Here is a 13,659-nt window from a genome sequence, read left to right as displayed (position 1 = left end):
TAATTTCTGATATATCAGCCTTGATTTGCTTTGTTGCTTCCTTAAATTCTTTGAACTCTTGCATGTGCTTCTCATTTTTGATCAGAAGCTTTAAAATGAGTCTTATGGATTCTGTGTTCCCCATTTTCTCAGTGTCTTCTTTAGTTAACTCTGAGGTTGGCATAGGGTTTTGCTCCCTTGCAGGGGAGTTTTCAGTAGTATTCATTGTGCCTTTGTCTCTTCTTTTGCTATTGATCATTGTACTTCTGGTTAGCAGAGTCTTCTCCTTGGGGCAGGTTTCTAAATTGTGTCACCCACAGGTCTACAATGCAATTTTACTTATTGCAGTTGGCACGTCTCTTTGTTTGTAGCCACTTGTGCCACAACCTCCAGCAAGTTCCAGGTCTGGATTCTTATGTGAGATTTCCACCGTGGTCTCCTCAGCCCCAGCTCCCGGCTCACCACTCTCCACCTCCTGTGATACCGTGCTGAGGCTGCACCATTGTCTCTACAACCTTTCTCCCACTTTTTTTTGGAGCAGGTCCCAAGATTAGAGAGACACCAGGTGTCCTACATAATTAGGTTGTTGGCACTGATCCTGTTGGACGTTAGGTCTGGGTGTCACATGGACCTCTTTTGACCCATACGATGCCACAGTTGGTATTATTTTCCTGTGGGACCAGTGCAATCCATGGAACTCAGCTAGTTCTCGTGACCTTAGCACATGCACAGTTCACTGTTGTCCCTGCAGTCCCAAAGCTATTGCCACAGTGTACAAAATGGCGCCTGATGTACCACTACTTCAGTTCTTGATCTGCTGGCTGTCAGATCTGAGGGATACCCAGACCTGTCTTGGGTAGAACATGTAGAATGCCACGTTGCTGCAGTTCACTAAGTCAGAAATGAGCTCACTCCCAGCTCAGCGTATGCTCAATCCTTTCCCTTTCATTTGCCTCCTTATGCAAAGTGGTGCCCAACTCAGCTCTAGGGGGCTGATTGGGGTATGAAATCTACCCTGTTCTCGCACTGTCCGTCTGGGATCTGCTGCTTTGTCTCTGCTCCTGGTCAAATCAAACGGACCAGCAGGATGGACAGTTCTTTGTCTGGGTTCACCTCCCAAGCTCCCAGTGAAAGTCCCTTCCCACCTGGTTGCTGATGGAGTTCCAGCTGCTGGTGCAGTTCAGATCGCTGTTAGCTGAATGCCGCTGGAGTATCAGTCACTGCAACACCACACTGTTGTGTCTGCTGCTTTCCTGTGTCTGGAAAATATATTTCTTAATGGTTCTGATTTGCTGTAAGCTTTTTAATATAACATAAAGAGAAAATTTACATCACTTAGTGAGATTAGTTGATATAAAGTAAACCTTAAGTTAAAATTTTTGTTATTCAGTTTTTATATCTAAATATTTATTTTGAAAGCCTAATGTAATTTGATTACAATTTTATTTGTGCTGGATCATTTATTTATTATCTTATTACAAGGATAATTCTTCTATTGTTTTGTCATTTTTTGTTGAGTTCACGTTCATTCCTTATATCACTGATGAGACTCTAAAAGTAAAATTCTCATATATTGCTTAGGGCAAGAATAATATCCTCATTTATAAGAGCGTATTTATTAGCAAAGTTGTTAAATGAAGTACAAGTTGAAACAAGACACAAATAAAGTTGTCTGAACTGTGATTTGCGATTAAATCCATTTTATAGTGACTCACACACTATTACACATATAATTACATGTATATATGTGTATTTTTTTATATTAGTGTGCAGTTGATTTTATATAGCTAGAGTTTTGAGCCACGATTTCAGCTAAATCTGTATTAAGAATATTCATGGGGAAAAAAGCTTTTTATGTGCTAAACATGTGTGGACTTTTTTCTTGCTATTATTCCCTAAACAATATAACACACCAATTATTTACCTTGTGTTAGGTATTACATGTAACCTGGAAACAATTTAAAGTTTACAGGGGCCTATGCAAAGGTTAAATGCAAATATGGCATTTTATGTAATGGATCTGAGTAGCCTCAGAATTTGGCATAAGTAGGAGTCTTGTAGGAAAAAATGCTGTATGTATAATGAGGGCTGAGAATGCTTCCTGGTATTTTTGATAATCCACTCCAAGATTTTGTTGTATAACTACGTACTGCGTACCACATAGTCAACACTGAGAGACAAGTAGAAAAATTTGAGGAGAATGTGGTTTTTGTTTCAAATGCCAAAAGATATTTAACAGTGTTTCCTGTTTTTGTCAGTTATTTATAAATTTGGACCATAGTAAAAGCAGTTTGATGTTATGATAAAGAGATGAGTTAATTAGTAAGGGAGTTAAAGATGTTGTCAAGAGATGGAGTAAAGGTTATACATCAAGACCACTGACTATAGAAGTTATGATCAAGTAGACACATAAGGTCAAAGAAAATATTTTTGTTTTTAGAATGAAATAAAGTTAAGCATCATTATTAAGACAGAAGGAAGGGAAGGAGCTAGAAGTAGAGAATATACAAAAACTATCAGAAAATTTTGAGTCTTATGATAGGAAAAAATACACTTGTTCCTTTGGACTATCATGAAATAAATTAAAAATGGGCCTGGCGCGATAGTGTAGTGGTTAAAGTTTTCACCTTGCATGCACCGGGATCCCATATGGGTGCTGGTTCTAGTTCCAGCAGCCCCGCTTCCTATCCAGCTCCCTGCTTGTGGCCTGGGAAAGCAGTTGAGGACGGCCCAAAGCTTTGGGACCCTGCACCCATGTGGGAGACCAGGAAGAAGTTCCTGACTCCTGGGTTCAGATTGACCCAGCTCCAGCCATTGCAGCTGCTTGGGGAGTGAATCATCAGATGGAAGATCTTCCTCTCTGTCTCTCCTCCTCTCTATATATCTGTATTTGCAATAAAAATAAAAAATACATCTTTTTTAAAAATTAAAAAAATAAATTAAAATGAAGTTCCTCATGAAAGGTTGGGTTTTTGGGTGTTGATACTGTCATATTTCTTTAACTGAAGGGTGGCTTGGGGACAATGGGAGGAGACATTATTTCGTATCTGTGTGAGATAAAGATTTTATGTACTTTTCTGCATGTATCTTGTGTTTCACAATTTTAAAATAAAAAGATACAAATTATGTAGTTAAATTATATATATCTTAAAAAGAATATATAGGATACAGAGTCCTCCATAGCATTTAAAAATATTTAAATGACATTATTTATCCTTAATTTATGAGCAAAATTTGACTAGTCCCACAGGTATATGAGCTGTAATTTTTTAATGGGAAGAAAAATTAAATCTCATTTTATAATAGAACCTTAAAATTTCGTGATAAGTATTAATCCAATCATTGAGTACATATTCCTTGACCTTTCCTTTATGTGATAAATCTATCTTACTCCAAGATGTTTGTTTAGTCTTTTCCAGTAAAAGTGTTTATACATACCTCTGGAAAGAAATGAGGGCAACTAAAGAAAATGAAAATATTATGACCTGAAAAGCATTCTGATATTAAGTTGTGAATTTTGAAGTACATTTTCAGCTGAAATACAGAAACTAATACAAAGTCAGACATAATAATGCCAATACAATAATAGGAAGTTGCAGAAATACTATAAGTTTAGTCAAAAGACATTAAAAATAACAGAAAATTTGTTAATTTTCTATAAAAATATACACAAGAGTGTTTAAAATGTTGTGGAAGGGGCAGCTGTTTAACCCAGTTTTTAAGTTACCCAAAAAGTTTTAAGTGCTTTATTCTTAATTAATTATTTATTCTTAATTAATTCTTAATTAATTAATTAATTATGGTTTTTCATATCCTTTTGTGGTAGTGTACTTATAAAATATGATTTTTTAGTTTTTCACTTGATTTAGGCATTTTATGACCTTGGCCAGGTCAGTTAATCTTTTTATACCTCACTTCTTTAACTTTAGTAGATTGATATAGATTCTGGAACTAATATTCCTTTATCAAATGTTACTTTTTCGAGGAATCTGAATATTTCATTTAAATTACAATAAAAATTATAAAAGTTCCAATACTATATTTATATGTGTATATAAATAAATATATATATATCTTTTTGCAGCATTGCCATTGTAACATTTTTGGATGCAATAATATTGCTATGTAATAGCTTTCAACAAAAGGATTAATGAACAGAGTGAAGTTAACTGTGTTCAATATGTCTAAGTAATTTTAAAGCATACTTTAGAAGTTAGAATGGAAAGAGTAAGGTTCCTTACAAAAGTAAGAGGAATGCAAGTCCCACTTAAGTGCCAAGAACTTACAAACAAAAAAAGTGTCAAAAACTTTCAGTTAAACCATTTGGGAGGAATCCAGATAAAATTTATTACTCAGTATCTTTCTTGGATAATACTGAACTCAGTTTTTCTTATAATTTGCTTAATTTAAAAAATGCTTACGGAGTAACTTCATGGTGCCAGGTACCAAATGCTATGTGGGCTTGTGTTATAGAACCTAGTTTTAGAAAACTGATCACACCTAAACAGTCACACAACTGCTATAGTTTTACATATATCTATATATCTATCTCTCTCTATATATATAGATAGATATATAGATATATATACATATATATATAATTAATTGAGCGCTATGAAGAATTGTTGTTGTCAAGAATAGCACTTTGAAATTATCCCTTAGATGAGTCCCAACACAACCGATTGGTAGCACTGTGATTTTGTACAGTTGACACTGAATTGAATTATAGTAGTACAGGCTGCTTCTTATTCAAGTCATATAATGAATGCTATCTGTTTTATTTATTATTTTTACTTTTTTATTTGTCTTCTGGGTTCAAAGGTAACTTTCATAAGGGTAGTGCTTCTTGAGGCTATCCTGATGAACTGCTACCGATTTTTATAAGCATTTGAATTAGTAAGAGTCACATCATGGACCCGAATAAATATTTGTTAGATGAATGAAATCTCACTTTTAATTTCTTGCAGATAGCAGCTTAAAAAATCTTGTCCTAATGTGTTTCTTCCTTGTATAATTAGATCAACACTTTAATTATTGCTCTATGTCTGCAACCTGATCTTTCCCCTCAACTAATTTGTCTCTGGACTAGAAAATTTAGCAACCAAAGTGGTGGATATTGCTACATTATAGTAAGAGACGTTTTATAGTATGAGAAAAAAGCATTTCTTAGCAGTAATGAGTGAACTTTCTGGCATCATCTAACTGAGATCTCTTACTTAAAGATCTTTTTCTATTTCAGGTATATTCTGTATAGTTGAAGCAGATAACTAAGTAACTTCATAATGGAGATATTATAGTTCTTCCAATAAGGCATGCCTATTCTAAATTTATATCACATTATGTCATAATTTTTATAAAATATATTTCAAACTGTTAAAATTAGGCAACGGTATTAGTCTTTTCTGTTAGTATAATGAAATTTCTGATGATGGATATTTATGAAGATAGGAGGTTTATTTAGTTCATAATTGTTACAGGTTGGGAAGTACAAGTACATTATATCAGCATTGACTCACTTCTGATAAGTATTGCGTCAAAAGGGTAGGAGCTTGAGCATGAAAAAGATATGATGTGGCAAGACAGGAAACCAGAGAGGGCAGGGACAATCCTGTTTTGCCCTTTTATTACAACCTTATAATGATAACTAATCTGGGTCCCACAAAAAAGTGCATTAATTCCTTTGGAGGGAAGCCATCCAGCTGGCATGATCACCTCTCACAAGGCCCTATCTCTGAAAGTTTCTACTCCTTTTGCCCATAAAGAAGTTTGTTTGATATACTTTGAGTATTTAAGGTCATTTTTAGAATGTCCTAATAATGTCTTTTAAAAATGCCTTTAGTTAATTACCTGTTGACTTGTTTTCATATTTCTTATTCACTGATATCCCAACCTTCATCTCTTATATACTGGCAATATATGCGTGAAAAGCAGAGTTTGAATTTTTTTGTTTTATTAATCTTGGCAGCAAGATCTTAAATTAATCACCAGGAACTGAGCAAAGTGGGAAGATTTAGTCTTACAAGTGAAGTTTACATGTTATTATCAGAGATAGCTTTTGGTGTTCATCTTTTGACATAAAGATTGAAGTGCTTACAGATCTTGACTTGCCATATAAAGTTGAAGTAAAGTCTAGGTTTTTGTTGTTTGTTTTTGCTTTCAGTCCCAGAATGGGATTGAAGATCTCAATGAATCATTGTCATGTTGTTTATTTCTACTTACTGATAATTATCTCGTAAGGATTGCACACATTCCTTTTAATTAGGTGTCATAATTGAAAGACTATAATTAAACTGCCCAAATAATCACATATAAGGTAATTTTTTCACCTTCTGATGTTTTCAACAGTCACATCTAATTACAAGAAAATGTTGCTTGTTAGCAATACATTTGTGGTTGATGCTTTCAATATAACTTTAGATTCATATGAATAAAATTTTTTCAAAAAATGTATCCTACTTATTGGAAAGGCAGACTGAAGGAAAAGGAAAATATAAGTGCCTCAGAGATATTTTTCATCAGCTGGTTCCTTTTTTAAGTGACCATTATATCCAGGGCTGGTTGAGGCCAAGATCAGGAGCCACGGGCACTGTGTTTTTCTACCATGACTGGGAGGAACCTAAATATGTGAGCTGTCTCCTACTGCTCATTATCACGGAGCTGTATGGGAAAACAGAGCAGCTACAAGGCAAACTGGCACTCCAGTATGGCATGTTGCCCTAATGTTCATTTTTGTATTAGCTAGTGTTTAGAGTTTACTTTCCCCTTTTACCTCTAATAATATACATATTAAATATAATTTTTTATATAGGGGAAGGTTTTAGCAAATTATGGTACAGCTACTGAATGTAATACAATGTAACTATTTAAAAATGTTATGTATACAAAATATTCATGATATGAGAACTTATTTAGGAATGTTAAATGGAAAGCTCAGAACACCAAAACTATAGTAGGAAGTATTATTTCATTGAAAAAGTGTTCCAAGGATACAAATCAAAATTTTATATATTTTTTTGCAAGATTTGTTTATGTAGTTAAAAGAATTATGGAGAAGGAGAAGGTTATGGAGAAGGAAAGAGAGAGAGAAAGAGATCTTCCATCCATCAATTGATTCCCAAAATGGCAGCAACTGCCAGGGCTGAGCCAAGTGGAAACCAGCAACCAAAAACTTTATCCTGGTCTCCCAAGTGGGTGGCTTGGGCCCAAACATTGGCCTGTCTTTTGCTGCTTGTCCTAAACAATCAGCAGGGAGCTGATTAGAAGGGAAGCAGTTAGGACATGAACCAGTGACCATACAGGATGTCGCAGAGGAAGCTATTACCCACTTGTCATCATGCTAACCCACAAATCAAAATATGAATGCAAGTGGTGTTTATGTTCAGAAGATAATATTTTGAAAAGACTTTTATCCTGATTGTTTTTCAATTTTTAACAATTCTTTAAAATGAAAAAAATAGCAATTTTTCTGGGAATGTCCCAGCAGGCAAAAATATTTTACCAACTTTATTTCCCAGTGTGTAGGCAGGAAATCAGTTACTGTATCAGCTTCCAGTTTTGTTGCCTTTGTTTTCTAAGACCGATTTGAAATTAATCAGATTGGGTTTAGGCCCTTCTCTCATCCAGTATGTTCTCATCTCAAATAATTACATCTACGAAGATTATATTTCCAAAATACATTGTATTTTTAGACTCGGACTATATATGAACTCAGAGGAGACTCTATTGAACCTGGTATAATATGAGCCTCTTATGTGTTTTGGGAAATGGGAGGCTAATATAATCTCTGAAAATATATTTTCTACTTCTAGTCTGCAGTGTTTATTTCTAACTTTCCTGAAGTATGTTTAATCTAAGAGTAGTGTGACTATAAGGAATTGATCTTAGTGTATCTGGCTGTATATGTATTTTAAGGCAAAGAGCAAAGCATATGTGCCATTGTGGGCCATCTGATAAGAAGGGTCCAAGACTTGTTCCATGTCGCATCTGATGATATTGGCCTATCCTTCCATATTGCCTCACTGTTCAATTAATCATTGTTCCAATGTACAAGATGATCAATTAAGACCTTCTTTATTGATTTTTTTGGAGTTAGAGGGTATTTTAAGGGTATGAATCTCTCACTTGGAAGCTTAAGTACACTAAGCACTGGATGTAGTTTAATACCCACATTAGTCTTTAAATTCCAATAGCAGTTTTTATTCATTTTTATGAAGCAGTTGCAACATTTGTATTATTTCTGGTTATATCAGAAATGGATTCTTAGGTAGTCAGTATTATAGTAAAGCAATGGAAAAGAAACATGTAACTGTCATTCTCAAAAATAGTTTTTGAGTTTTTGTTTTGTTTTGTTTTGTTTTTACTCTGGCCATTTACACTAGTAGATACAAATAACCTATGTAGTGGACCTGCCTTCTCCTGAGATTTCTTCTCTTGGAATGCATTTTAGCTAAGAAAAGAAGAATGCCTAGCAGATATGTACCAGCAGATCTCATATGTTCATCGAAAATGGCTTCCTTTTTCTTTTTAGCACCCATCAGTGTAAGAACTTCAGTTCAGGCTTTATGCAAAATGTTGACAGATTTTTCTTTTCAGTTACATCATTTTCATTTGACCTGCAAGGCAGAGAGGGAGAGACACAGGAAGACCAATGGAAAGGGATCTTTCTTCTGTTTGCTGATTTACTCCCCAAATGCTCGGCACAGCCAGGGTTGAGCGAGGCCAAAACCTAGAGTCAGAAACTCAACATGGTCTCCCACATGGCCAACAGAGAGCCAAGTCCTTCAGCTGTCGTCTGTTGCAGAGAATCTGGGTCTTGAGCCAGACACTCCAGTATGAAACGTGGTCATCCCAAGTGTTGGCTTAACCACTGTACCAAATGCTTGCATCATTTGCCAGGTCTTAAGTTAGTAAATACATAACATGTGAAGGGGGAACTTATGAAGATGTACAAAACTCTATGAAAAAAAAATCATGAATTGGCTGTTGCTTTAGACTGTGTGATTAAAGTAATTGTAGGAAGTCTTTTCTATGTTTTTATGCTTTTAGCATCCTAAATTTATAACCAGACCCAAAAGGTTTTTATTTACTTGAAGTATTTAAGCAGAGCATTATAAAGTTTATTTTTTTTTCCTTTCCACAACACAACTTGGTTAAGGGAAAAATTTATTAAATACTCATAATATCCCATGAAAATTTTTAGACTACTTTTCATTAATCTTATTTTTTTAATTAACTAAAACAATTTCTCCATTTCATTCACCTTTAACCAGCATCAGTAAGAAGTTAGCTATTATATGTCCCCATAAACCAATATTCTTAATTTGTCTTATTCATCAATTAAAAGTATCTAGTTTCTGTAGAACATTGGTTCTACAGACCTGTAATAAAATGTCAGATAAAAGATTGACTCAGTTGATTAAAAAATCCACATCACTTTTTCATTCAGATTGTGTAAAAGCAACTTGATAACCTTTTATCATCCACGAAAGACCACTAAGACTTCTAGGACTATAATGCATGACTTTTATTGGCTCTTAGTCATTTTGTTCTATTTAAAGAAATTATGTGATGTGATTTTTGTGTGTGTGTTTGCTCCTTTGCAAATAAAACATCTAAATACTCATTTGATTGCTGTTTTTATAAATTCATGCCCAGGTCCTACATAATCATATATCACTAAAAAGAAATTACTTTCCTGTTGGAGAGTCAGAGATTTAGAATGGAACTTGGGGAAGTTGTAATAGATGGAAGAGCTCATTAAATATATCTCAGGCTTCTGTAATAAAGGCTTTGGGTTTCCTTTAAACAATGCCAGAGTAACATTCCTTTAAACATAGTCAGGTTAAGCTTCTGCCTTAGAGTGTTCCTGACTTCCTGGTGGAAGAAACTCTTTTTGTACCAGATCTATTACTGCCTTCCTGGATCGCAGCTTTCCCCACCTGATCACCTGTAATACTAGTTATCTCATGAAACCTGCCTTCTTCCTGATCTTAACTCATCTCTATGCCCAGTGCTTGCCTTCATATTGACTATCCTGTGTATACTCTGCTTAACTCTTGACTCTTGGATGAGACAGCCCCATTCCAGGGTTGGTTTCCCGAGAGAAAAATGACTTAATACTGATAGACATAAAACATTCATCACAAGTGCCAGTACTGTGGCTAAGCGGGTTAAGTTTCCTGCTGCAGTGCCTGCATCCCACACAGGCACCAGTTCTTCTGGCTGCTCCATTTGGATCCTGCTTCTAGTTAATGGTCTGGGAAAAGCAGCCAAGGTGGCTCAAGTCCTTGGGCCCCTGCACTCAGTTAGGAGACCTGAAAGAAGCTCCTGGCTTCACCCTGGCACACTCCAGCCAGTGCAACCATTTGGGAGGTGAACCAGTGCATGAAAGATTCTCTCTCTTTCCCTCTCCCTCTACCTGTAACTCTACTTTTCACGTAAATAAATAAATAAATAAATATTTTTAAAAAGTTTCCTACAGACAATACATATTATGTATATAATATATCATCAAGTTGTGAGATTAGACCAGTTAATTTGAGAGTAGCATTATACCTAAACCTTTCTTAGTCTGGTGTGTGACAGAATATCAATAGAACGTATTAAATGAGATCTAAAGCATTTTTTACTAATGGTCTCTGGGGACATAATTTTCTTACATATTATATATATTTAAAGATTTATTTATTTTTATTACAAAGTCAGATATACAGAGGCAGAGAGACCAAAAGATCTTTCATCTGTTCACTCACTCCCTAAGTGGCCACAACTGCCAGAGCTGCGCCGATCTGAAGCCAGGAGCTTCTTCCAGGTCTGCCATGTGGCTGCAGGGTCCCAAAGTCTTGGGGCTGTCTTCTACTGCTTTCCCAGGCCACAAGCAGGGATTTGGATGGGAAGCAGGGTCATTGGGACATGTACTGGTGCCCATATGAGATCCCGGCATGTGCAAGGCGAGGACTTCCAGGGGGGGTGCAGAGACCCAAGGACTTGAGTCATCCTACACTGTTTTCTCAGACTATTATAGGGAACTGGTCAGAAGTGGAGCAGGTAGGACATGAACTGCTGCCCATAGGGGATACTGGCACAAAATCAGCACCTTAGCTTGCTCTGCCACAGTTCAGGGCCCCCAGTTTCCATATCATTTATCATTTTTATTTCACCAACCCAAACCAGTTAGACACTTAATTTTTTTTGTTTTTATTACTATGTAAAGCATTCTTAAGTATTCTTTTTTCCAAAAGCTAATGGGATGTTTTATAACAGTCACAAATATGATTCAAGACCAATAGTATGGTGCTGGTGCCATGGCATAGCAGACTAAGCTCCTTTCTGCCTGCAGTACTGGCATCCCTCTGGGTGCTGATTCATGTCTTAACTGCTCCACATCTGACCCAGCTCCCTGAGATATCAGTGGAGGATGATTCAAGTAATTGGGGCCCTTCACTCACAGAGGAGACACACAGGAAGGTCCTGGCTTCTGGTTTTGGATCAGCTGAGCTCTGGCCATTTGTAGGCATTTGGGGAGTGAACCAGTGGGTAGAAGATCTCTCTCTCTCTCTCTCTCTCTCTCCCCCTCACTCCCCTTCTCTCTGTGAATCTGCCATTCCAATAAAAATAAAATGGAGTTCTAAAAAACCTGAGAGGACTGTTTTAGTAAATCTGTGTTTTCTGTTTATGACCACATACCAATTCTATTTGAACCAAATAGCACAATTAGAACTTATATGTTGATTAAAAGTATTAGTCACTTGTTAATTTTAAAATACTAAATTGACTTACTTTGGTTTACCCAATTGTGGTTGAAATTAATACCTTGTAATGATTAAAAGGCTTAACTTATATAGAATATCCTGTGATTGATGTAATTGAATATTTGAAATGGATAAAATTAATGTGAGGAGTGACTATAAAATTGTTTGGCTTATTGTCATGTGTAGCTTGTGTGATCAATTTCATTATCTTATAGTTGGAGCTTCTGCATCTTAGAACTTTTAAGAAATTGATAAAATGTAATAAGGTCATATCTGTTTAAAAATTTACTGACATGGTATATATATGGTACTTATCTACAGTAACTTTAAAAAGCAATAAAAGTTCAGCCTGTTTTCAAACTTAAAATCCTATATAACAGGATTTTAAAAATGAAAACAATGTATTGAGTATGTGATTTTAAAATTTATAATTAACACTGACATTGTACTAAAGGCACTGTGGGTATTTTCTAAGGAGGTATTTGTTTTACTGGAGAAAACAGAAGCAGAAATTTTTCTCAATTTAAAGTGATTTCTCACTAATAAGCAATTCTTTCACCAATTATTATTGCAAAATTGACTAAAATTAATGCTCTTCTATTATAATAAACTAAGACAATTTACATTTAATTTTCTTTGTCCTTTTTTTGTTTTGTTTTTGTTTCCCTTTCCAACCCCTAATAATTATTTCATTACATTTTAGTGCTTCAGAGAACTTAAATGAGCTGTCTTCTTCCAGTAGCTGGTTACTTAACCAGAGGCACAATAAGAAAAGGAGAAAAGACAGGACGAGATTGAAATCTCCATCTTTGACTATCATGAATACAGCAGCCCGAACAAGGCCACTTCAAAGTTTCCACAAGCGGAAACTCTACAGAATGAGTCCGACTTTTTACTGGACTCCACAGGTAAGATCATCTTTGAGAAAACATCAGCAAAGATTTTTACCTTCAGTATATTTCATGTGCAAGGGAAAGTGAATTGTATGGCTGTTTAGAACAATTACGAGTGAAAGGCATAAAATAAATGATATAGATACCAATAGACTACAGTGGGATTTATTGATTATTTAGTCCTAAGAGTTCGACCTTCAAATATCACATATCCCCAATTTATTGTTTTCTTGTTTAAGTGTACTGTTATGCTTGCGCTATTTTAAAAGAAAATTAAATGGCCAGGTGATTTTTTTCCATGATAGGATAATGACAAAAATAGAAATGTATATATATATTTGTCATCCAAATATTGCTCAGGAAAGTATTTGTACAACCATTTGTTATTTTGGAAAAAATGGTATTATATACATTTTAGGTTTGGCATTTATTAATGTTAGCACTCTTTCTTTTCTTTTAATAATTTATTTATTTTTATTGCAAAGTCAGATTTGACAGAGAGAAGGAAAGACAAAAAGATCTTCCATCTGCTGATTCACTCCCCAGATGGCCACAAGGGCTGGAGCTGAGCTGATACAAAGCCAGGAGCCAGGAGCTTCCTCCAGGTCTCCTACATGGGTGCAGGGGGGCCCAAGGCTTTGGGCATCCTCAACTGCTTGCCCAGGCCACAAGCAGGGAGCTGGATAAGAAATGGAACACCCATTAAATGTTTTTATCACTATCCAATAACATATAGCACTATAGATTCTGAAAAAATAATTTTTATTATAAAGCATTACTATTCAGTGGTTCAGATATTAGTAGGAGAATCCACCAACTTGAAAATATTTTTAAGTTCGTTCTTAGCTAAAACATTTTTAACTAAGTAAATGGTTCAGAGAATTATTTTATTCAAGCTTTTTGCATTAAATCATAACCTGTTTAATACATTTTATTAAAAATGGCTTCCAATTGACCTGCCCTCCTCTCCAGCTCACATGCATGCTGCTGGTGCTGCAGCCTTGCCCAGCCAGGCCCACTAATGACCCCAGCTCTCA

The 13,659-nt window shown here is 35.4% G+C and overlaps 1 protein-coding gene across 4 annotated transcripts in view; it reads left to right on the top strand.

Moving 5' to 3' along the window:
* KANSL1L (KAT8 regulatory NSL complex subunit 1 like) overlaps positions 1-13,659 on the top strand; it is a 105,779-nt gene that overhangs the window by 67,230 nt on the left and 24,890 nt on the right. For all 4 annotated transcript variants that reach the window (XM_058664944.1, XM_058664941.1, XM_058664943.1 and 1 more), the window contains exon 6: positions 12,433-12,637. In XM_058664944.1, coding sequence (XP_058520927.1) covers positions 12,433-12,637 — 205 coding nt within the window. The remainder of the gene's footprint in view (positions 1-12,432; positions 12,638-13,659) is intronic.

This window comes from Ochotona princeps, chromosome 5 (genome assembly GCF_030435755.1).
Source record: "Ochotona princeps isolate mOchPri1 chromosome 5, mOchPri1.hap1, whole genome shotgun sequence".
NCBI lineage: Eukaryota > Metazoa > Chordata > Mammalia > Lagomorpha > Ochotonidae > Ochotona > Ochotona princeps.
The sequence above is the reverse complement of the archived record's forward strand: the minus strand, read 5'-3'. Positions and strand labels throughout refer to the sequence as shown.